Source organism: Girardinichthys multiradiatus, chromosome 17 (assembly GCF_021462225.1).
Source record: "Girardinichthys multiradiatus isolate DD_20200921_A chromosome 17, DD_fGirMul_XY1, whole genome shotgun sequence".
In the NCBI taxonomy this organism is placed as follows: Eukaryota; Metazoa; Chordata; class Actinopteri; order Cyprinodontiformes; family Goodeidae; genus Girardinichthys; species Girardinichthys multiradiatus.
Window position 1 is genome coordinate 5,368,793 of NC_061809.1, and position 27,018 is coordinate 5,395,810.

General features: G+C 37.9%; 1 protein-coding gene across 1 annotated transcript in view; it reads left to right on the forward strand.

Annotated features, from left to right (window-relative positions):
• The window catches only part of mpped1 (metallophosphoesterase domain containing 1), a 165,330-nt gene that overhangs the window by 41,264 nt on the left and 97,048 nt on the right, over positions 1-27,018 (forward strand). The window contains exons 3-4 of the mRNA XM_047389294.1: positions 219-400; positions 23,313-23,538. Of these exons, the coding sequence (XP_047245250.1) occupies positions 219-400; positions 23,313-23,538 (408 nt within the window). The remainder of the gene's footprint in view (positions 1-218; positions 401-23,312; positions 23,539-27,018) is intronic.

A 27,018-nucleotide genomic window follows, 5' to 3' on the forward strand; every position in this document is an offset into this window, starting at 1 on the left:
ATTTCTACTTCTTCCCAAGCCTCCTGTTTCCTTTGATACTACAGTCTGTGGAGATTTTTTATTTTTTTGCTGGATACTAATTTAAACTTATTTTACTGTCAGCCTCCTACTGCAGAACGTTTGTGAACAGTGTTATTTACCTGTAAATTTTACTCTTGCAATGATGCTTTTATCTTCACACACAACTGTTTTTGTTTGCTCATTTTTTTCCTTCTCAGGGTAGACCCGATGCCCCACGACACTCCCAAACCACCAGGCTACACACGCTTTGTGTGCGTTTCGGACACTCATTCACGCACAGATGCCATCCAGATGCCATACGGGGATGTGTTTATCCATGCTGGAGACTTCACTGAGCTTGGGCTACCTTCTGAGGTTAAAAAGTTCAATGACTGGTTAGGTTAGTAAAGCCTTGGTTCTATAACTACTGTGGGTCAGGTGTTTAAAATGGACCACTATGATTCTCACTGTCAGTTTAACCACAGTCACATGCAATGTCTTAGAAAACAGTGTGAAAGGTAGAGTCAGCTTACTCTAACAAGATTTACAACTTCAAGTAAAAACTGTACTAAGTTGAATGCAGTACATTATCCCAGCATACCACAGTCTCTAAAATCAATTTGGTAAGTTCAGCTCTGTTTGAAGTTTTGCTCAGTATGCTCAAGGACATCTGGGAATGTTCAGAGAATTTTTTAGAATCAAGGCAGAATCTTTATTTCTTTATTTTCTAAACCTTTACACAAAAAACATTGCTTTGTATCATCTCAAACTTCTCAGATGTTCACTGAATTAACTAAAATGACTTCTGCTCACAGTAAAAACTTTAATGAAACAAAAAACGTTTGTCTTAATGCTCAATTTATTGAACGGTTTATCACTATTAGGTGAGCATTGTGCACATATAAATGTCTACCTACATTTACAAGTAATATTTTTCATCCACTTCTTTTTGATGGTAGAATGACGACACAAACTATTTAAATGAATTTAAATAACAAGAACGGGGTGCAGAAGTTTGAATTTAGTGCATAATATCACTAATGTGCGTAACATACACCCCACTAATACTTAGTTAAATGCCCTTAGCGACTTACAGAGAAACCACACACTTTTTGCAGTCATCAACAAGGCCCAACATAATTCTGGCTGGATATTTGGCAACTCTTCTTGACAGAATTTGTAAAAGCTCAAGAAATTGGTTAAGTTCTTGCCTCAGACGTCAGATATTTTTAAGCAGTCTATAATTTAATTCAGTTCAATTCGGTTTATTTAAATTGTGCCAATTCACAAAACATGTCAGAATCAGAATCAGAATCTGAATTAACTTTATTGGCCAAGTTGGTGTGCACAAACAAGGAATTTGATTTTGGTTCTCACATTTTATATCAGCATCAGTTGAAACAACAACCACAATGTGTAAAAACAAATAAATGGAGAAGGAACAGTATGTACAAATGTCGTCTCGGGGCACAAAAAAGTTTATTTCTTTAAATCATACTGATTCCAAATCAAGCACATATATTCCAAATAATCCTAGCAACCAAGTAGCCCAGCCGATACTCCTTGAGGAAGTCAGAGCTAAACAGAATGCCGAGCCAGATGTAGCTTCTATGAAGAACAAAAACAGAGAGAACATAAAGTTAAGATCTAAATTATGGTAAAAAATGCAAAATTGGAGAGTAGTATGAGAAAGTAACAGAGTGAGGAAGAGTGGTCATTATGTCCTCCAGTAGCCTAAGACTATAGCAGCATAACTACAGAGAACCTAAGCCACTCTAACTATAAGCTTTATCAAGCTTCAGTCTTGTTCAGAGATGCTCTTCTGCATGCCTTGGTTGTAATGGGTGGTTATTTGAGTAACTGTTGCCTTTCTATCAGCTCGCACCAGTCTGGCCATTCTCCTCTGACCTCTGGCATCAATAAGGCATATGCGCCCACAGAACTGCCACTCACTGGATATTTTCTCTTTTTTGGACCATTCTCTGTAAACCCTAGAGATGGTAGTGCGTGAAAATCCCAGCAGATCAGCAGTTTCTGAAATACTCAGACCAGCCCATCTGGCACCAACAACCATGCCATGTTCAAAGTCACTTAAATCACCTTTCTTCCCCATTCTGATGCTCGGTTTGAACTGCAGCAGATTGTCTTGACCATATCTACTTGCCTAAATGCATTGAGTTGCTGCCATGTGATTGGCTGATTAGAAATTTGGGTTAATGAGCAGTTGGACAGGTGTACTTAATAAAGTGGCCGGTGAGTGTATTTATATATATATATATATATATATATATATATATATATATATATATATATATATTCAATTCAATTCAATTCAAAAATACTTTATTAATCCCAAAAGGAAATTAAATGTTGTTATAGCTCATATTATGAAGGTTTCCTCAAAGAGCCGTTGTAGATGCTGATGGCTGTGGGCAGGAAGGATCTCCTGTAGCGCTCCGTCTTACAGTAGATCTGAAGAAGCCTCTGACTGAAGACACTCTGTTGTTGTAGGACACTCTCATGAAGAGGATGCTCAGGGTTCTCCATAATGTTCTTCATTTTATGAAGAATCCTTCTTTCCACAATGATCTCCAGAGGTTCCAGAGGAGTCCCCAGAACAGAGCCAGCCTTTTTTATCAGCTTGTTGAGTTTTTTTAAGTCCCTGGCTCTGATGCTGCTTCCCCAGCAGATGATGGTAGAAGAGATAACACTCTCCACAACAGACTTATAGAAGATATGCAGCATCTTGCTGCAAACACCAAAGGACCTAAGCTTCCTCAAGAAGTACAGTCTGCTCTGTCCCTTCTTGTAGATGTATATATATATATATATGATTAAAGGCTAAATCATTCAGTAATACCTCCATTCTTCATGACTTGTCATAAATGTGAAAACTCCATCCATTAATTTCCATGGGGTCTTTTTCTTTGGAACAAGTTAAACATCAAGATTTTATATAAGTCCTGGATAATAAATGTATGGTGGAAATAGCAGACAGGTGGAGAAGTAACATGTAGGAAAAAAACATATGGAAAATGACAACAATATGAGTTTATCTGTGAACATGTTGGAGCAAATCTTTTGTTTAAGAAATTGTAGAAGAAGTTTAACAAAATCTACTCATTCATTCTTTCTAATTCCATTTCAACTTCATGCTCTATTGTCCCCCACCTGGAAGCATCTCATCTCTGAGTTAACAGCTGGTGGAAATCTTATCAGCTTCCAGGATTTCTGTAATGAAAAGCCTTTGTACAAAGTTGGGTTACAAAGTGAAAAAATCTCAAAATTTACACCAGTGCAAGTAGCTTCACTATCACCATCTCTATCGTAATTGTTGCTGCCACAAAAACCTTCCCAGGACTGCCGGAGGTCTGTTGTGTGAGAGCCTGTGAGCTTTTGTGTGTTCATCTCATTTTTAGAGGCAGTAGAAGAGGTAGTAGGGTGGGGGGTAAGGAAGGGGGACTCCCTGTCCTTCCCCTGTTTACTCACTCACATTTATAAGAGCTGCAGGGAGTGCGAGTTGCAAATCCACCAGCCTGTACTCCAGCAGTGGGCGAGGCAACGTGAGAGATTGGAATGAGAAGATAAACCGAGCCAAAATCACCTGCTGCCACCTCTGAAGTTAGGCTCCCTTCTCTCCATCCCTTCATCACTTCTCTCCTTTTGTATTATTGCCTCCTCCCCTACAACTCTGCCTCTGCTCATAGAAATATTTATATTGTAGCTCTATTCCTCCCTATCTTTACATGCTGCTTTCTATAGACGAATGTAACTCCTGCTGCTTATTGTGCAGAAGAGTGTGATCAGCTGTAGTGTATTCATTTATGACAAGTCTCTGTACTAACTGCTTAGTCGCAAATGATTGTATTCTCAAACTTTTTTCTTCTCCTTAATTCTCCTTCATTTATTTTGTTTATTTGGTTATTTTTCTCTTTTAATACTCTTTTCTCTACTTCCTTCATTTTTTTTATGTGGAGATTTTCCATCTTCTCATTTCTGTCTCTCCATCATATTTTCCAGCTTTATCCCGTCCATTCTGGTCCTTCCCTCTTCCACTCTCTCTCAGTGAAATTCTTCTTTTGGCTTTTATTTTTAGTAGGAAGACAGCCAGCTCTTGGGGGGTGGCATCCACTCAAGGCTTTTGTCAGGGGATGGCAGCGTTGTAGGAGAAGCGGAGGAAGGAGAGGATGAGTGAAGAGGTAGGAGTTGAAATTCATGCAGGGAGAGTGATTGGACATGGAGTAGATGATAGGAAAAGAGAGTGTGGAGGTGTGGTTAGTCTGGTGATGGGGAAAATGTAGTTTTTTTTTTCTGCCAATGTTGGAGGAGCTCAGAGTTTTGAAACCTGGAGGTTGATTCCAAGACCCCCACTAAAACCCCACCCCACCCTTTTTGTCACTTTCATAGAAAACTATGTAGTTACTGCTGACAGTCAATGAGAAAGGGCAGGTGAACTATGTGTGTGTGTGTGTGTGTGACATCTATTCCTCTATCCTCCTCTGATATTCTGTATATTTTTATCCCATATTTGGCACACTATTAATTCCCTGAATTAGTGTGATCAGAGGATCAAGACAAGGATTTTTTTTTTTCTTTTGATCACATTTTAAAACATTTATTATGTGATGTAGGTCCAGCAGTCTAAGCCTTATGGAGATATCTGGCATTTTTATGGGTTTTTGTTCTCTGACATAAGCATTGCATCAGGCGTTTTTTTAGCGAATCTGACTTTGCCATTTCTTCTGTGGCCTTTTGGTTGTAGCCATATTTAACCCCTGTGTTAGAAACATACATCCACTATGAATCTGCAACTCTAAGCAAAAAGGTAAAAAGGCAAAAGCAGCATAATATATTTGGCTAATTCAAAGCAGAAATAAAAATTTAAAGGTTTTAAATCATGATTATTGTGTGCAATTGTGTCTATAATTTGTTTCATTGTCTGCCTCCTAAATGTTACCACGTTTCGTTATATGACTAGAGGCTGCCAGGTTCACAGCCTTTTCTGCAATCCCTTATTTAAAGCCTGATCTGTTACTCTCCACTGTTGAATAATACATATGTGAGTAAATAAAATGATGCAATTGCCATGTAGGTATTTTAAATGCAAGTACAGATAGGTTAATTTTTATTTGGTCAGGAAATGTAGTAAGACTGTGTCTTTCTCTGCTGTTGCATCCATATTTTGGCCTCTCTGTCTTTGGGTTTTACTGCATTACTTCACATCAGTACAACCTTTTAGCATGTTTATCGTCCCTCATTCTTCTCCCGGATTGTTTCCTTTAGCTGTATAACAGCGAGGGCATTAAACTTTCATAACTACTGTCTTTTTATGGAATGTTTTACTGCTCTTCTCGCTCCCTCTTTTACTTCCTTCCTTTGTCACATTTCTATCTCATCTTTTTTCCCATTTTCTTGTTTCTATTCTTGGTTCTCCTTCCTTACCTAGGTTACATTTAGGCTTTGTCTTCATTTCTTAACCCTCCGCCACCCCCACCTCCTGCTGCTGTTATTGTTTTTTAATATCAGATAACTTTAGGAAATTGTATTGGACTGTACATTTAGGCATCCGTTTTTCATCTGTCCCTCAGTGCTTTTGTGTTTTCTATTTACACTCTTACAAAGCTGTGCTACTTAAATGTATGTGCACATATGAGGAAAAATATTAAACTGGCTGTGAAAGCTCACAGAAACATTTACAATATTTTTTTAGGTACAGATTTTTTTATTCAAAATACAAGAAACATTAAGAAGACATTAAGGCCTCCAAGAAAAACATTTTCAACATGATGGATTCATCTTTGCATCTTATTCTTTCTGACGCAGAATTCTCTCTGGGTCATTGAATGTATGTTTTAAAATAAATGTAGCTTTCACCATCTCTGTCAAAGGGAAGGAGGCATTTTACAAATCAAGGCCAAGCTGTAGGTAACTTTAAAAATGAGCAGATGAGGGAAGTCAGTAGCGTTGCAGCCTCTTTGAGTGCAGACAAAGTAAAATTAGAGGATTTTTCTTAAAGTCCAATGGAGAAATGTAAAGCTTAAGGGATTAACCTGGAAGCAAAATATATGTTATGGTATCTTGGTGAAGCTATAGGATATGAAGTGTGATAGATGTGGAAATAAAGCACAGCAAAAAAATTCAAACACGTAGTAAACAAAACCAAGAATAGCCTAATTTAATAATGTTTAAGAAGTAAAATGTGTCTGCCCAGCTAAATGAACAATGTAAATCTAGTGTCTGAATGATAATCTTAAAGAGCCCATTTTAAAAAATACAATGTGACCATTGCTACACGAGGTAACAAGGGAACAATTTGTACGAAAACTAGAGCTGTTCAATTATTTGCAAAGAACAACCTGAAGACAACAAAGGAAATCTGAGGCTGATCCCCTTCTCTGAGGAATGCAGGCAGCTTCTTTTGGCAATGAAATTGTCAGAACTGAATTTACATTTTTTGCTGCATTTTTTAATTCATAATACAAAGGTTAACATTATAGAATGTGCCACAAGTCTGCTTCACATGGTGAGGTAAATAAACAGAACCCAGATAAATGAACTCTGTCTTTAAGTTATTTCTTAATTAATCAGATTAACCCTATAACAAAACAACCCTTTTAAGATCCAGTAGTTTCAGTGTCTGGCTTTTATGTCTCTGATGTTTGTAGTGTTTGTTTGAATGTTTTATTTAATTAGTTACAATTTTCTGTCGACCACTGGATGCAATCAAGGGCTGGTTATTTGATTTCTACTGTAACTGTAGCATGAGCACTATTGATATAATAGAAAATCCACGTTGGATATAAAACTGGTTTGATCTGACCAAAAGCCTTCATTCTACTAATCACCACAACTGTGGAACAGCTGAAACTTTGTGTTAGCACAGGTTGTTGCTTTGCCACAACGGTCTGCTGTGTGAAGCTGCTTGACAACAAACTGATCAACAAGCACATTACAGCTCCTTTGGACTGATTAGTGATTCTATTGTATCTGGCATGTCTTTGTTGCACTGGAACATCAGTTGCACTGAGTTTCTTTCAGAGGAATGTAGGGGTCTCACTTACTGGCACAGATGATTAAAGTTCCACATATGGAAAACCATTTCATTCAAAATTAAATAAATATTGTTTTTAATAAATTATTAATAAATATCCCATCAAATAAATAAATGTCCCCATAAAATAAAACTAAATAAATAGTTAATAACTAAATGTTTTGCTCATTGGTAATTTATTTATGTATTTCAAGATTTATTTATGTATTTATTTACTTCAAATTTTATATATGTATTTCTTTAATTATTTTTCATTTTCTAAAAGATTATTTATTTATTTATTTATTTATTTATGTATTTGATAATGGTGTTTTATTTTGCGAAACTTTTATTTTGTAAAGCTACTTTATGTATTGCAGGGACTTTTATTTTTAAACTCTGTTTTTATTTGAGGCTCTTTTTATTTGATGTTATTATATTCAAATGAGGGGGCCGAGCTTTCTGTGAGCCAGGTTTGGTCAGAGGGCAGCGACCCGAGAGCCAGCGAACTGAAGTGGAATCAAACAGGAACTAGCTGCAAAATGTTGAAGAAGGAGCAGGAAAAAGTGAAGGCAACGGCGTGCTCTCACCTGCTCCTTCTTCGATATTTTCCAACTTGTTACTGTTTGATTCCGCTGCAGATCGCTGGCTGTCGGGTCGCTGCACTCTGACCAAACCTTCGCGTGGTTCTTGTAGCCCTAAATAATTCCAAACATCTCAGTGCTGTTAGTAAGTTTCAGCAACTTCTGGGGTAACAGAACGCAAAAAAAAACGAAACTACTTTCTGATTTCCCCCAGTGACCTTGAGAAATTAGTGACCAATAATGTGTACACATTACCTCAGTGACAATGCATTTTATCAAAGCATTTTATTAGGAGCAACAGGGAAATTCCAACAGTGTTCTAAATTTTAAGGGGAAACAAGAATGTTTGCACATCATAGAATACATTTAGGCTACATATCATATTTATGGATAAAAGTGTTTATAATGTTATACACATAAAGAAAACCAAACAGGAGAAATATTAACTATTTTAAAGCTGTTTCTGATGTTCTCTGCATGCTACCATGGGACTGCTATACCTTCTCCTCCTATACACCTAAAGATGCACGTGGATAAGAGCTCTGCTCCAGCTTACCTTCAGATCTACATAATTCAACAAAGCATGCAATATTACTGTTTCCAGGATTTACTCCTATATTTCCAAACCACCCCATGTGTAGCAGATGTCATTCAGTCTGTTCTCTCTGCCTGGTATCACATGGAAAATGAGCTGAATGGCAGAGCTGATCTAAACTATTTTAAAGTTTTAAATGCCTTGGACGAAAAGATGAGGCTGTCGGCTGTAGATGCTTCGACTGATGACAATAATAATTAGAAGAAAATACTTATTAAGATGTTGAGGGTGATTGCCTTACCATGGTTGGCTGTGCTGCATTTGGATGGACCAATCAGTCTGAGAAAGGGATCAGAATGTATGGCCTCCCAAAGACATTGAAAGAAGAAAATTATTGGCTCAGTCTGCAGTCTGTCTTGAAAAGCTGTTCAGCTGCATAAATGAAAGGAATTCTGTCCCAACACCAGATTAGTTTCACCAGGTACTGAGATCAATCTAAGTTGGCCAGTTTCTTATGACAGTCACATCACGAACCCATCCGGTTTATCATGATAAATTACTTTCTGATCACTTTGAATTTAATTTTTCATACTGACAGCCTCCCCATCAACCAGCCAACTCCAGCACTCCCCATTCCACTTACCAGCTTATGCATCACTGGCAAGGTCCACCAACCTGGTCATTTGTTCACCACTCATCTATCTCCCTGAAAACATGAAAATGGACATGACTGCAATGGCAGCAGTGTTACCTGTAACAGTTTAATAATAGTTTTTTTGTTACTGTTCTACAGTTATTTACTGATGCTGACATAGCATTGTTAATAATTCTTAATTTCTTGTTCTCTCTTGAAATACAGATTTTAATCTTAACTTGACAGCATGATTACAAATGCTAAATTAATGATATAAAATAAATGCAAATTAACAGCCCAGGAGTAATTTGCAGTTAACACGGTTAATTAACTAAAATTGGCTACATGAAATATCAGTGTTGACTTATTTTGGTAGGTTTGTTTTAATTTCATCAGGTTACTGGAGAAAATACCGGAACAGTAAAAATGGACTGTGTTCAGTGCTGGAATTGCTGGTGTTTGAAACTATCTGCAGATGCATGACCCACGTGACTTTCGGATTCGATGGGAATGTCGCCACTGGCCCACAGAGAACCTCCACCCCCTCATCTGAATATAGAGCATGAAATAAAAAGAGTCTGAAGTAAAAACAGACTTAAAAAATAAATGTCCCTGAAATACATAAAGTAGCATTACAAAATAAAAGTCCCACAAAATAAAAAAACATCATGAAATACATAAATAAATGAAGAAATCTTGAAAAAATAAACAAATAATGAAGCAAATAAATGTATAAATACAAAAATAAATATTGAAATATAGAAATAAATGACTAAATTAGCTAAAACATAATTTTTTTAATATTTATTTTGCTTTATTTTATGGTAAAATGTATTTAATTATTTGATGGAATAATTATAAAAATTTTATTAATAACAGTATTTATTTAATTTTGAATGAACTGGCTTTCCATACCACTTCAGTTGAGTGAATGTGGAAACTCTAAATAACACTGACAAATGAATAGGTGACAGAATATTGCAAAACGGTGCAGTGTAAAAGTGTTGTTCTTTAACACTGATTTAATTTGGCAAAACAGAAATCTAAACCCAGGCCTAGGGGGGATGGCGTTTTGCCAAGTACCTTAATTCATCAGCATTCGTCAGAAGCCCACGCTGCCTGTTCTGAAAGTTGCAGCTTAATCTTCTGCCACACCATCCTGGAGGCGACGTTTGTCACACTGAACAAGGACGTGAAGCAGACAGAATGAAAGAGAGAGATGGAATGCAAGGGAGAGAGAGGAGACAGACCACCTACGAGGATGCTTGATGATGCATTGTATCTCTTTGTCACTGCTTCTGTGTGAGCGTCTTTGGATGTGTCTGTGTGTGAAATCCATTATGTTTGCTATGGACATTGTAAAGTAAGTTCTGCTGGACTCAGATAAAATGATGGTTTTGGATGCATGGCGCAGTAGGTGGTGTTTGTGTACGATTTCTCATAATTGCTGGCTGTCTTTGTTTTATGTCTACTTGTTCAATTGTGTGTGTGTGTGTGTGTGTGTGTGTGTGTGTGTGTGTGTGTGTGTGTGTGTGTGCGTGTGTTTGTGTGTGATGGATGCGGCAGTGTGTGGGTCATGGATTAAATGAAATGTGTATGAAAGTTAAATTGAGGTTGAAAGGCAACAGTTCTTGTTTCTTCCTTTATTGTGAACCTTTATCTTGTCAGTCTATCTCGTGTGCTCTTCTCTTTGTTTCTCTTTTATATGATGATCACTTTTTCTCCCATTCAGTCTTTCATCACTCGGTTTCTCTCACACTGTACTATGGATTAATGACTGAGTCTTTTATTTATCTGTCTCTAAATATCAGTTTTGATTTATCTGAAGTTTCAATTTGAGTCCAACAGTTCTTGTTATTCTAGCTAAAGCTGTGCTCACAATCTTACAATGTTCTACACATAAAGGCTGTGTTCAGACAAACATAACCAGTTTTTGCCCGTGACAGAGATCCTTGTATGGGAGAACAGATCTGGTTGTTTTAGGAATCTTATTTCCCATTATCAGGCTGTCTGACCAATGACTGACATGGCATTAAAAAAAAGTAGTTAAATAATCAAATATTTGGTAAGGTAAGTATTTGCTTAGATAGAGTATTTTATCCATAAATACATTCAAATTAAAATGTATTCTTTCATTTTAAAAGATACCTGTGTGAAATTAGGTTAGTAATGGTTTGAAGATTTGGTGTTGAAGTATTTATACTTTCATTTTTTACTCATGCAACCTTTTCTATTTGCAATATCTATATCCTGTTCTGTACAGGGTGTTGTCGGCCATTTAAAAATCTGAAATATGCTGAACCAACAGCAATCAAAATAATTGCTTCCACCTTAGGACCAATAATACACCCTGATCAACTAAAACAGTGTGTCTGCCCACCCTGCTGCCATCACATCCTTCACTCACTAAAACAGAAACTTCCAGATCTATGAAGGTCTGCCAAGGTATCTGGCTCAAAGTCATCAGTAGCTGATCCTTTAACTCCTAGCTGTTAAGTTTAGTCTCTGTAGTTCAGACTCATTTGTTCAAAATATCCCACAGATGCTGGATTGCATTATGATTTGGACAAATAGGAGGCCAGGTCAGGTCAACCCCCTAAACTTGGGGTTTTGTTACTCTAACCATCTGTTTACTGGTGGCTCCAAAGCACACTGCCCTCTCTACCTGTTCTTGATCCTCTCTTCCAACATGTTTATGTTATCGACACCATCTGGATCCATGTAATATGGTCTGTGTTGGAAATTAATTATGCATATGAAATGTGCATTATATTATCATAAATTATGGCAGTTATTAATTACTAGTTACTTAATGGCTGGTTATTTATGAAATTAACAAGAAACAAATGAGGTACTAATAGCTAATACTGATAACTAACTAATTATTATCTGATTGTGAACTCACTATGCAGCAAACAGTGAATTTATGGATACACATCTGACCACAGTCATATCAGCTAATGGTTATATTATATTATTAATAGTATATTTATTTAAATAATGACCAAACATTAATGGAAAAAAAATGAATTCATTAATAAATAATTCAATAATACTTTTTGACATTAATAATGAACTGCAAATGATTCATATCTGGGGTTCCTCACGTTATTTATTGCAAAGCAAGAAAATAGCAACAAATATATTCTTTTCCTTCATCCCTTCTGGGTTTAAATATTACTACCAGTTTTTGAACCTTATTATTACTACATACTGCAGCAGTAGCCACAACTAACATGAATGTTACTGTTGATAATCCCTGTATTCTGAATCAATAGTTGTTACTGAACCATCCCTTTATCAAGACCTGGCCTTTGTTCTCTAACTCTTTTTGATTAATCATCACCCTAAAAATTGTCTTAACACAATGTGTGCAGTAATTTATTATTAATTAATGTTTAAATAAGATTTGGCCCATAATTTCTGCCTAAATAATTCCTTCATAACCAAGCATTTTTCTGTTTTTTCTTGTTTATTTTAAGAAATTCTACACATCTCTAATATTAGAGCACACTAACTGTTGTCTACAGGGAATAAGACACTGACTGTTCTTGACATTAAATAATCCCTTGCAAAAACATCCAGACTACAATAAAAATTACTTAAAATTTGACCTGATAATGTAACAAATGTCAAACAAGAAAGAAAGAGCAGAAAAGGAGAGTAAAGGATGAAAGTTTGAAAGAATTTATGTTTTGCCTGATTTTTGAAGAACGTTTGAGTGCTGCTCCTTGATTATTTGTTGACTTCAATGGTAATACATCATAATATTAAATCAGAAATCTCAGGCTGTCAGGAAGCGTTTGGACTCTATTTTATGCAATTGCACACACTCCCAGAATTTCCAGACTTATACACTGTTATTAAGTTATTTGGCAAGATGTTTTGGCTATCGCTTTTTAATATCAACATGTGCACATGCACACTTTTGAATTGCCGCTGTTGGCAAACAGGATTTCTTTTGCCTTTTTCTTAGGAATCTATGTTTACACAAACACATGTCAGAGCACACATGCAGACACACAGTTGGCATTAATCCAACATGTGGGAATTTTGGCCAGACCAGGGATTTTCCTCTTCAAAGAGCAGACCACCCATAGCAGCGACAGAACTATGACGACCGTGCTCCGGAAGATTTCCTGTGACGGTAGTTGGAGCCCACACAACACACACACACACACACACACACACACACTTAGCTGGCTCTATGCATACAGATGGTCTCATGCACCTACTTTTGAAGTAAGATTAGGCATGGACTCAAAATCTACAGGATCATAAACATGTCTGCAGGCTGCATATTGCAGCTGTAGAGCACAATACATAAATTAGCCACCAGGTAGAACTGGGTGCAGGATGTTAAAACACAGACAACACTTGATCTGGATAATGTTGGGTGGGCATGCAACAACAGGGCAGAGAATAAAGAAAGGACTAAAAGATAACAAGGAGAATACGAAGAGATGAAGGGACAGAAAGAAAGGTTTTTCTTTAGTGTTTCCAGCCAACTACTATAAAACTAAACTGAATGATGGAGTCCAGTTTGGGCTAAGTAACGTGACTTTAATTTAGACCTTCACAATAGCAACCAAGCTACATGGATGTTGAGATAATCCCTGAGCATTCATTCCAGTGTATTTTGGAGCTCTACTACTTTCCTTTGAGCTCATGTGATTTAAAGTCCTTTATAAACGAAAATACTTGATGGAATTAATAATTATCCTATTTTTTAATTATCCTTATTAATCTTATGCTGTGTTGCCTTACTGTTCGCTTCATAACATTAGCTAACTTGCATAGTTTAACTATTGAAAACAACATTTATTTTCTTCAACCTGCATCAAATTGTCATGAGTTAAAACCATCTTTAAACTTGCATCCAAATAATAAACACAAGTAGCTCATCACACTCCACCAGATGTTTATTTTATAAATCACAATGTGACTCAATCATCATTGTAATAATTAGGGCAAAGCCAATACGTGGAAATTCAGCACCTATAAAAAAAATCATTTAAAAGTGTTGGTAATAATTAGGGCAAAGCCAATACGTGGAAATTCAGCACCTATAAAAAAAATCATTTAAAAGTGTTGGTTCCCTGGATTGAATAACATTAGAAAAGATAACAGAAGAAGGCAAGGCACGCTTATTTGTATAGAACATTTCAGTATCAAGACAATTCAAAGTGTTTTACATGAATCAGACATAGGAAAAAAGAATGCATAGAAAAAAAGTGCATTGCAGTGGTATGATAAAGGCAGGTAGAGAAAATTGGTCTACTCTGACCATGTGGTTTCAGGAGTAGGATCCAAATGCAGACAGGCAGGAGCAGACGTGAAATAAAAGGGTTTAATGAATAAACAAAAACTTACAAGCGGCATAAGAACGAGGTCAGTCTCGGCTTTGACAAACAAATAGTAGAAATAGAAATAGTAGAAATGCTTGACATGGGTGACAGTGTGGATAGACAATGATCCAGCGAGAAATGAACAGTACAGAGGAGTAAATGAAGACACAGGTGAAAACAGAAACTGATGGGCATGAAACAGGTGGACCAGATGAAGCTATTTACAGGCTGTGGCAGGACTGAACACAATATGAATGGACTAAACAGAGAAGCAATAAAACAATCGAACCAAAAGAAGTTCCCACAGAACACAAACTAAAATGCATGAAGAACAAGAATAAGTAAGGAATAAAAGTGACTCCTAGAAAACACAATAATCAAAACAAGAAACCTAACTCAAAGTAAATGAACCAAAGCAACACCTGGAAAACAATCATGAACAAGGTCCTAAATAAAACTCAAATATCCTCAGATCATGACATACAGACTAAAATGAATGATGTTTCAGTTAACTGTGTAATAGAACAAGCAAAGGCAACTCTAAGCAAATAGGGTTTTAACTTTGATTTAAAAGAACTCAGATTTTCTGCAGTTTTACCTGCTGTCTCCTGGAAGTTTGTTCCAGATAAGTGAAGCATAAGAGGAGGTCATGTTTTTCTCAGCTTTGTTATTGATTAAATTTTCATATAACATGGGTATTAGGACAAGGAACAAATGATTAGATTTTGGTGGTGAAACAGAGCATAATCTGGATCCAGGATTTTTGTAGGATTCTTTATCATTGCCAGACCATGGTGTGACAACTTAGAATTCCCATATGATTCGTCACCCTGTTAGCAGCTGACATACAGCGGCCAGAAGTCATCCAGAGTATGGCTGATCAGTAAAGAAAAAAGTTGTCATGCTTCAATGACCCTATTGCCTTGGCAGTCTCTGCTCTATGAGTACTTTTCTAGATTCAGCAGACAGGAGTGAAAGGTCTATTGAAAATTGAGACCTTCAACATTGTTCAACAAATGAATAAAATTATCTGACTTTTTTTCTTCACAACATCCAGAGTTCATGTGTGTGAGATGTAGATTTTCATGATTCGATGCTTTTCCATGTTCATCAGTATTTTCGCTGAGAAATCAGACACCATGCACTTGATAAAACTAAATACTTCAGGGTTTTTCTTACTGCAAAAATGTGTAATCTCATTCACGGTTACACCAACCACTATTAGGATGTGTGGCCTGGTGGCTGGCACTTTCTGAATTCATTTGGGAGGAAATTGTTTAAAGGGCAATATGTTCTCATACCTGTTACTGTTGTCTGAAGATGGGCTTTTCTTTGGGGAGTCAGACCCTTGTAGAAGGGGAGCCAGCCTGTTTTATAGTAAGATTCCAGTGTTTAGAGTTTGTTTGCTTCTCTGATTTGTTGTGAGAACAGTTCGTTGTTGTTTGCAAATGTTTTCCGAGGTTAAAGAGATTGTTTTCTGTACTGTCGTCCAGGCTTTTTCATCTAGATGTTAGGAATAGTGCAGCGTAGGACCCTGGAATGCAGACAAGCAGGCAGCATAATGGTGAAAAAGATTTAATGAACAAAAAATAAAAACTCACTCACAGGAGGAGGCAGGAACCAAAACAATAAACAGGCAGGCGAGACAAGCATGGCATGATCCAAAAAAACAAGGTGACATGATCTGAAATGTTTTCGCGATGAGTAACTGAACAGGTATGTATATATGGAGCGTGAACCAGGTGGAGCAAGGAGACAGATTAGCTTGGTGCAGGTGAACCGAATAAAGTTAATTGACAGACAGAACATAACGTGACAGGAGCAAAACAGAACTTCAAGGATACAAACAAATAGAAATCTAACTAGAAAAACATGAAACCAAAGCATAACCAGAAGCCCAAACAAAGAACAAAACATGAATACAAAAACTAAAGCATGACCAGAAAAACAGAAGCATGATTCAAACCCCAACTAAAATAAGACCAGCAAAAACCCAAACCACCAACAAAGCATAACACTAGACACAGGGTTCTTCCTGTTAGTCTTCCCAGATTTAAAGGAAGGGATTTATTGTTTGTGCCAAGACAGTTCCAGGAAGTTTCAGGGTTGGTCGGTTTCTTCTCATTTACATCAGCGTTCTGTTTCTTGGTGTTGGTTAGCTGTCTATTGGTCTTAAGAAGTGTTTATATCCTTTATGAAAGTATGGACCTTGGATTGATAAATTTACATTTTCTCATAGAGGAAGAAATAAAGGATTATTCTATTCTATTCGTTTTTTCAGCGTAAATATTGATGTGGCCCATACACATAATATTTTATAGTGTAGACAAGGATCAGGTTCACACAGAATTTTTTTATAGTGTGAACAAGGATCTGGCTGTAATAGATGAATCAATATCCTTTCCTAAAATGACATGAGATGCAGATTTATTAGTCAACTTTGACCAAAACTTCTGGTCTTAGATATGTTTAAGGAACTAAAATGACGAGTAACCACAATTTGCAACTAATACAATATAAAATCCTTCATTGAGCTGAACGGATGATCAGGATGGGTTTTGCACCGTCTAATACTTGTTTCCACTGTACCGGCAATATACCTGACAATTACATGCACACACTAGTTATGTACACCTATTCAGAGGTTCTGGTGCCAGATATGTGAAGTCTTATCAAAATCTCTGAGATATAATTTTTCACTTCCCCCTCAGTTTGCTTGTTGGACAACTTAGATGAAAATTCTTATATATACTCATTGAATATTCTTATGGAGAAACCTTATATACACGAGCATGCTCTCAATTTTGGATTCATGGGTATACAGATATACTCAATATTGAGCTGCGGTTGTCACTAAATACATCTTGCATTCATTAGTACTGTGTACTTTTCAGTGACATTGTCATAAATTCATAAATGCGTTCCTGTAGGTGTAGAATCAGTCTTCTAATGTGTTATCTTGTATTATCTTTATCCTTCTTTCTCTCATCTATTCTTATCTCCTTCTTTCCCTTTTACCTTTTGCCCCACCTCTCTCCCGTCCTTCTTTATTTTTTTTTCTCTTTTGTTTCCGTCTCACAGTCCATTTCATAAAAATAAAAAAATCCCAAAGCAATTTCTAATAAAGTTTTTTACATCTATCAAGCAGAGCATTATAGCAATAGCCGTAATGCTCCACTTGTTAGAGTAAATCAGTTGAGCTTCTTCTGGGCACTCAGACAATTCTGAGTGCTACTCTGCAGGCAGGACACATTAACAAATAATAATAAAAAAGGAAATGGTCACGACTTAGTGTTTCACTGTCCAGTAAACATCAGCAGTCTTCCAAACTAATTTAAATCCATCCTGCTGTCCATTGGACTGGACTGAAAGTTTGATCTTGTTATTAATTTAGAAAAACAGATATTCAAAGAAGCTGCAGTACAATAGTCTCAGAATAATACAATGTTGTCTTTATTAGATATTAATCAAGACTAGTTTAAAGCAACACAGTACTGCTGAGTAAAACATACAGTATCTTAATGGTGTACAGCCGCCAACGGTCATGTTGTTTTACACACCAAGCATAATTAACACATACAAAGCATCCTATAGATTAAAAAACTCACCACTGCTGTTCTACTGCCAAAGAACCGCTTTCACCTTTAGGTGTGCTGGATAAAATCACAACCAGAACATTCTTCATCACCAAGATCTCTGTTTGCTGCGTACATTACACTTTCTATATTATAGGACTGTATTACTGTCTGCAATTGTTAAACAGTAAGACAACTGAGCTAGTGAGAGCTAGTGATGTCAAATATTCCCCTTATCTTTGAGAAGGTGAATCTAATTACAAATTTAATTGCAACCTTTACCATGGAAGATATGCAAATATGAAGAGTTTTTAGGAATCAGGGATTCTGCGATACAGAGTGGTCTTTGGATTAATGTCTCACCGGAAGGTAATTGAATGGCCTCGTTTGGTCATCACCTGATCATCAGTAACCAACAGCCAAACAGTAGTCTACATAGGTCATTGTTCTTTAAGTACCAGCCCGGATGATAGTGGTATAGCGCAATGAATGAAGAAGTGAATCCGAGCAACAACTTCTCCTTAAAACACACCAGAATTAATTAACGTAATACCCTCAATTTACAGTTAAATACTTGAATCAATAAACTATCATTAAACTAGTAACTTTCAACTAAAACAACACATAAAGCCTGTCACAAAAAACTGATTTATTCTCAGGGCAGCAACATTACATTCAAGTATGTGAATGTATGTGTTTGTACATATCGGTGTGTGTGTGAGCCAAGCTATGCTGGCTGAGAGACAAGCTGGTGGACTAAATGGAAGGGCTAGATGTAACAAAAAAAATTGCATTGGACTAAACAAAGGAGCTAAGGCTACTACTGTGTTCAGGCAACCAGAACAAAACGTACCCCCTGTAGCAAGCTCCCTGAGGTTGTGTAATACTGTTTGTGTGTTAAGAGAGACAAAGGAGGAAAACACAGACAAAATCAGAACAAACTCAAAATGCCAGTATTCTGCAGCTCGTGTATTAAAATGACCAATGACCCAAACAACAAAAAACAAAGAACAACAGAAATCAACAATACAGGTCCTTCTCAAAATATTAGCATATTGTGATATAGTTCATTATTTTCCATAATGTCATGATAAAAATTTAACATTCATATATTTTAGATTCATTGCACACTAACTGAAATATTTCAGGTCTTTTATTGTCTTAATACGGATGATTTTGGCATACAGCTCATGAAAACCCAAAATTCCTATCTCACAAAATTAGCATATCATTAAAAGGGTCTCTAAATGAGCTATGAACCTAATCATCTGAATCAACGAGTTAACTCTAAACACCTGCAAAAGATTCCTGAGGCCTTTAAAACTCCCAGCCTGGTTCATCACTCAAAACCCCAATCATGGGTAAGACTGCCGACCTGACTGCTGTCCAGAAGGCCACTATTGACACCCTCAAGCAAGAGGGTAAGACACAGAAAGAAATTTCTGAACGAATAGGCTGTTCCCAGAGTGCTGTATCAAGGCACCTCAGTGGGAAGTCTGTGGGAAGGAAAAAGTGTGGCAGAAAACGCTGCACAACGAGAAGAGGTGACCGGACCCTGAGGAAGATTGTGGAGAAGGGCCGATTCCAGACCTTGGGGGACCTGCGGAAGCAGTGGACTGAGTCTGGAGTAGAAACATCCAGAGCCACCGTGCACAGGCGTGTGCAGGAAATGGGCTACAGGTGCCGCATTCCCCAGGTCAAGCCACTTTTGAACCAGAAACAACGGCAGAAGTGCCTGACCTGGGCTACAGAGAAGCAGCACTGGACTGTTGCTCAGTGGTCCAAAGTACTTTTTTCAGATGAAAGCAAATTCTGCATGTCATTCGGAAATCAAGGTGCCAGAGTCTGGAGGAAGACTGGGGAGAAGGAAATGCCAAAATGCCAGAAGTCCAGTGTCAAGTACCCACAGTCAGTGATGGTCTGGGGTGCCGTGTCAGCTGCTGGTGTTGGTCCACTGTGTTTTATCAAGGGCAGGGTCAATGCAGCTAGCTATCAGGAGATTTTGGAGCACTTCATGCTTCTATCTGCTGAAAAGCTTTATGGAGATGAAGATTTCATTTTTCAGCACAACCTGGCACCTGCTCACAGTGCCAAAACCACTGGTAAATGGTTTACTGACCATGGTATCACTGTGCTCAATTGGCCTGCCAACTCTCCTGACCTGAACACCATAGAGAATCTGTGGGATATTGTGAAGAGAACGTTGAGAGACTCAAGACCCAACACTCTGGATGAGCTAAAAGCCGCTATTGAAGCATCCTGGACCTCCATAAGACCTCAGCAGTGCCACAGGCTGATTGCCTACATGCCACGCCGCATTGAAGCAGTCATTTCTGCAAAAGGATTCCCGACCAAGTATTGAGTGCATGACTGTACATGATTATTTGAAAGTTGACGTTTTTTGTATTAAAAACACTTTTCTTTTATTGGTCGGATGAAATATGCTAATTTAGTGAGATAGGAATTTTGGGTTTTCATGAGCTGTATGCCAAAATCATCCGTATTAAGACAATAAAAGACCTGAAATATTTCAGTTAGTGTGCAATGAATCTAAAATATATGAATGTTAAATTTTCATCATGACATTATGGAAAATAATGAACTTTATCACAATATGCTAATATTTTGAGAAGGACCTGTATCTATGTTGTGAAATTCTACACTAAGGTCTCTAATCTGATTCAAAGACTCCACTTGGGATTGCTGTTGCTAGCAATCGAATCCCACAGTTGCTTGCACAACAAAATGAGGTAGACTGGCTAGAGCTGAATGGACCGGGACAGCACTCCGTCTGTAGTCCCAGGGCAGCTGTTCTCTCGGAGTAATAAGTAGCTGTGCTTTGACAGGCAAAACCACAGAGTTTCCCTTTTGGAGATCTGGGGTCTGGTCTTCCTTCTGCTGGCAGTTATCAAGATTGCCAGCTCTACTACAAAATTAGCACTATGACATTTTTATTGACATTTGTAGAGAAAATTGTCATTTAAAAATCAGGCATTTAACTGATCAGGAGGATTGGGAAAGTTTTACATATTTGTTTAAGTGTGAATTTTTTCTTAAAACCAAATTTTTCCAGCAAATGTTACTTTTGATGTTTTAGACAATAAGGAATTAGGAAAATTCTTTATTTTGCATTGGCTCCATTTGCCTTCAGGGAAGTGCAACCCTTTGTTTATGGGGGCTTTTTTGTGTCTTTATGACAGCTAAACACAAACCCTTTCTCCAAACAAATGGCAGTTATGTATGAAGAGGCGTCGGCCTGGGCCCAAACTGCAGAGACGGGTTGCCTTTGACAGCTGCTTTCATCTCGTTATTATTCCGCCTTCACACTCAAGGATTTCTGGGCTTCCCAAAGTGTTTCTTTTGCAGTCTTCTTCCTCCCTCTGTCCTTCCACTGGCACTGAGCTGTGATTGGCTGTTATGACAGACTTGTCGCCTGGCTGTCAGCTTCTTCTGAAGCTCAGTTTAATTACTCCTTTTCAATAACATGACATGTTCATGCACAGATGCATGCAAACTTGGGCACACATTGGAAAGTCAGTCACAAATAAGCCCGCTGACACACAAACTGGCGCGCTGAGCTGCACACTGTGCTATGCTGGCAGTAATAATGGAAAAAGAATGGTGATTGAACTTTCTACCAGCCAAACTACCTCACACAGCAGAGCCCCAGATGTTTGTCACTGTTGACTCTTGGTTTCTTGAGCCGAGCTTTGAAAACGTTATTTAAAATTGTGAAGGCCCAGACACCGCTGGGCTTGATGAGCTGAGATCAATGTTGCACCATGCTGTGCCAAGCTCTGAATAGCCAATTAAAACTATTGAAAAGGAGGAGAGGATGAAGGAGTGAGCGTTTGATTAGAAGAGGATAATGAAAGAAGACGGGGTAAAGATCCAGCAGTGATTGCTGTAGCTTGTAAATGTTTAATATTCTGCATCATAAAAGTGACAGTGATGACCAGTTTTGCTCTCCTTCCTTTTCCTTCCTCTAGAAAGAAATATTTCCGGAGAGATTTGCATTCAGCTCTGCTTGAATTAACAAAAGGCAGCAGTGCACTGGGTTAAGACTGTAAATGATTTAGGAAATCTAAAACAGATGTACAGATTTACTAGAAATAGCAAAGAAAACAAGAAGAAAGCATTGTCTCAGTGAATGCCAACCCTTCTGAGAGGGGTTTTATATGGTCCTCAGTTCCTTCATCTTCTTCTTCGCTTCCTTTTTTCTTAATTTCTGTTTTCTCCTACTCTCCTATGGTTCCTTTCTGTCCTTCCCCACTCTTGATACCCTTAATTTATACTTTTTAATCGTCCCTTACCTCCTGTTTTTCCTTACTTTCATTTGATTTATTTATTTATTTAGAATGTTTTCGGTTCAATGCATATATTGAATTTTACATATACAGGGATTGGACAGTGAAACTGAAACACCTGTCATTTTAGTGTGGGAGGTTTCATGGCTAAATTGGACCAGCCTGGTAGCCAGTCTTCATTGATTGCACATTGCACCAGTAAGATCAGAGTGTGAAAGTTCAATTAGCAGGGTAAGAGCACAGTTTTGCTCAAAATATTGAAATGCACACAACATTATGGGTGACATACCAGAGTTCAAAAGAGGACAAATTGTTGGTGCACGTCTTGCTGGCGCATCTGTGACCAAGACAGCAAGTCTTTGTGATGTATCAAGAGCCACGGTATCCAAGGTAATGTCAGCATACCACCAAGAAGGACGAACCACATCCAACAGGATTAACTGTGGACGCAAGAGGAAGCTGTCTGAAAGGGATTTTCGGGTGCCAACCCGGATTGTATCTAAAAAACATAAAACCACGGCTGCCCAAATCACAGCAGAATTAAATGTGCACCTCAACTCTCCTGTTTCCACCAGAACTGTCCGTCGGGAGCTCCACAAGGTCAATATACACGGCCGGGCTGCTATAGCCAAACCTTTGGTCACTCATGCCAATGCCAAACGTCGGTTTCAGTGGTGCAAGGAGCGCAAATCTTGGGCTGTGGACAATGTGAAACATGTATTGTTCTCTGATGAGTACACCTTAACTGTTTTCCCCACATCCGGGAGAGTTACGGTGCAGAAGCCCCAAAAAACCGTACCACCCAGACTGTTGCATGCCCAGAGTGAAGCATGGGGGTGGATCAGTGATGGTTTGGGCTGCCATATCATGGCATTCCCTTGACCCAATACTTGTGTTAGATTTTACACAGCCTAGCCCCGCCTTATTTAATTAAGCTTTTCCAATACCACACTCCCGCTCGGTCACTTCAGTCCGTTGACCAGGTGCTTCTGGTCATTCCCAGTTCCAAGCAGAAGCTTAGAGGGGATAGGGCCTTCTCTATTGGGGCCGTCAGTTATGGAATGCTTTACCATTGCATATTCAACAGGCCCCTTCACTGTTTTGTTTTGAGTTTTTAAGTTATTTACATTGTTTGTGTTTAGCTTTGGTATTTTGTTTGATGTTTTTTCTTATATTATTTATCCCTGATGTTCATCACTGTTTCAGCTGTGGCTGGTGTAAAAGTGCTTTATAAATAAAGTTGATGATGATGATCTTGTTGGCCGTTCATTCCTTTAATATCCCTCTCTTCTATGCCAGGTACATTACCCTACGACATCAAAATTGTTATTGCCGGAAACCATGAATTGACCTTCGATCAGGAGTTTATGGCAGACCTCATCAAACAGGACTTCTACTACTTCCCCTCAGCCTCCAAGCTAAAGCCTGAGAATTATGAGAACGTCCAGTCGCTGCTCACCAACTGCATCTACCTGCAGGACTCCGAGGTCACCGTGCGAGGCTTCAGGATCTATGGTTCTCCATGGTGAGTGACTGCAGCTCTATCCACAAGTGAACACCACAGCTACCGACTACTTCAGCAGCTCCAGTTCTGATTCCCGTTAGCAAATGTTTTCATGTGGCAAATGAAAGTAACTTTAGCTTTTAATAATAACCAATAACTGTAACTTTCAGTACGTCCCCATTTTGCTTTTATGTGTGCATGTTGATGGCCATATGTTTCATGCAACACTCAGAGGCAAATGTATAAAGCCACATGTAGTTGCTAAATGTGTGCAAATCGGAGCTTCCATGTCCTTTCAATTCTGAAAGGAGACATGGAAGCAGATCTGCACCCTTAATAGATCTAATGAGCAAACAGTGTCTTTCTGTGCTGATGCTGTTTTTTGGCTACATTTAACTGATGCATTAAGCATTTAGAGGAATGTATTTGTTTAAATTACAGCCAGAGCAAAGAACTCAGCATTCTTGAAGAACAGAGCTTTTTGCATGAAATGAATTATTCACATTGTGTTTAAAATCATATTATTGCTTTTGAATGCAGAATACAAACCTTATGATAGTGTAATGTTACAACAGTTGGATTGACGTAGAAGTTAAAAAACAGAACTGAAATATGAAGATTAGTCTGTTTGGTGCAACTCACATTTGGTATATTGAGGAATCTCTCTCCCACTTGTCTGCTGTGCTGAAGGGTGGTGATATGGTGGGGGATATTTGGTTGGGGGAGTGCGTTCACAGCCAGCATCTCACAATAGAAACCAAAACCATTTTCTTCAATTAATAAGTAAAATTATGAGCATGTTCCTGCAGACAATGTGTAGACTACATGTAATAATTTAAATAATCTGGTTCATTTTAATGTCAGTAAATGTTTTTTTCTCAAAAAACTGTCATTTACAACCTGATGCTTCACGTATTAAATGACTGAAAAAAGGAATTTCCCTGTCAGATGTTGATCTTCGAGAAATGCCTCATCATATCAGAACATGGTGCTCTCTTTATAATTCAAATAATTATAAAGTAAAAGTTATTTTGCTACTGTTTTGATTAGTTCTGCATCTGCTGTGTATGTGGCTCAAGGGGGCAAATCACAAAAACACAAAAATAAGTACACATTACTTCTATCTGCTAGACTTGATGGGCTTGCTTTCATCTGCATGTATTTAGCATAATCTGAGTCTATTGCCGAAATAAAGCAAATGGCAGATGCTTTGCAAATGTTTCCTTATGTGGCCTAGAGGTTAGGATGGTCAGTGGCTTTATCTTGTAACTACTGGGTAGGTAAAGAGGACCACATGTGTTATCATCCAGAGTGTGTCCAACATCCAATATGACCTCATGTATAGTCTGCTGAGGAATTCATCAAGTGCTGTTAATGCTGTCTAATGCATCTCTGAGGCATCCACTGTCTGCTGACCTTCACATACTGTTTTGAGTGACTGTTTGAAATGCCTTTAACACATTGCTCGACTTGTGATGGCACCACTTATGCCTATGATACCCGCTTACATACCAACAGCTGGTAGGCATGCGGACCAAATTACATCCAAATCAAAGCTGCTGGGAAGAGACCTTGTATAATAAACAGATTCATTTCAAACTGGGAAATGACTGCGGTTAAAGGAGGTAAATAAAAACTAATTCCAAAAACTATAATAGTCATAGAAATATAATTGCGCGTAATGACAAACAGCAGAAGTTGTTATTAGTGAAGACACCACGATTTAAAGAAGATTGTTAATAAAACATTAAAGCTACAGTAGGGATTTGCTCTCTGCTCTGCCACAGCCCTCCCTCCACAACTCCTCCCTCACAGCGGAGGCTGCCGTGAACCCACAGGCTAGTAAGTAGGACCACCGATGATGGCGGATAAACAGTTATGGCACATTCACTGGTATGGATGAAACATCAACGATATGCTTTACATTGACTATGGCCTGCCCATACTTTGACAACAAATTTGGTCTTCAAATCATTAGTGCAGCGCCATTAGCACATCTGCAGCACACCAGCAATTTTGGGCTTGAATGACTGTACATGCTGTATGGGGGAGGGGTGAGCATGACTGACACTCCAAAGACATTCCTCCTGGCTCTGATTGGTTGTTGACCGGAAACAGTGTATTTCTGCAAATGGCAGTAGGACCACTGGGAGGAGACAGATGAGTTTGATTTTTTCACAGATTATCTGTTTCATATTCCACTGTCAAGACAAAGTGACAGTTTAACAAATATGTAAAAATTATATTTTTACATATTTGTTTAGTTACCTACTGCAGCTGTAAGGCAAAAACATGACTAAGAACAATTAATAATATATCTTTTAGAATTTTCCATAATATTCAGACATGAAATGACATTTAAATCACTTATTGTGTTGGATTGTAACTGGATTGAAATTTTAAACATGGTTGTGGCCAATAATGCAGCTAGGCTCACAAACGTTTATAGATGTTATCAGTGGTCACACAGTGTTATGCAACATTTAGCAGGTCTTTAGCAGCACCTTCCTGAAACCTTGTTTTAATTTGGTCATGTTGGAATGTTTTACAAGCATGAACAACCTGTTTAAGTCCCCCACAGTTGGTTTAAGATTTTAACTATACCACTCCAAAACATTTTTCTTATTTTTGAACCATTCAACAGAGGTCTTGCTGGTGTGTTTTGGATGATTGTCCTGCTGCATAACCCAAGTCTGCTTGAACTTAAAGTCATAAACTGATGGTCGGACATTCTCCTCCAAGATTTTGTGGTAGTGAGTTGAATTTATGGTTCATCAATTCATGGTTAAGTCTAATTGTCCAGGTCCTGAAGCAGTATTTGAATTCATAGGTCTGGCAGCTTCACCTTCAAGAAATGTGGAAATAAATTAATTTATATTTCCATCTTGATACGTTGGTTTGGATCATCATCATTACAGCAAGAAAAAAACTAGGAGAAACAAGGTTAGAAATGCCGCAGCAGTAGTGTTTGTAAGACTTGATTAATGCTTTTCGACACCTTTTTGTACACCTTCTCTTCAAGCAGAAAAGAAAATCTTGTTCAAATGTTATAGGTTTTGAAAATGAATGTATAAACTATTAAAACAAAATATTTAGCTCAAATGAACAATGTTTGAAAACAATGTTTGCTTTAAATATTTAATGTATTTAATGTATACAGAAGTGTTTTGCACAGGTTCTGGGGTGTTCTGCAAATTGAGTGAAGAGTTTTAAAAAAGAAGGGCTTGTTTTTACCATTGGCTTGCTTGTATTTGGCTTTTTCCTCAGACCTGCTGTTTTCTGGTACATCAGCAACATGAATGTATGTGTTTATTCCTTGATCTTTGCGTATGTGTGTCTGATACAGGATAATTGGTTTGCTGTAATAGCAGGTTTCCCAAAGTGGCTGCTGGAGCTGCTGTAGCAAGCTGGCCAGTCTGAACAGAAAGGTGGGAGCCAGAGTGAGAGGATAGAAAGGTGAGGGGGAATGTGAACGAATTACAGATGGCAGGACACAGGAAA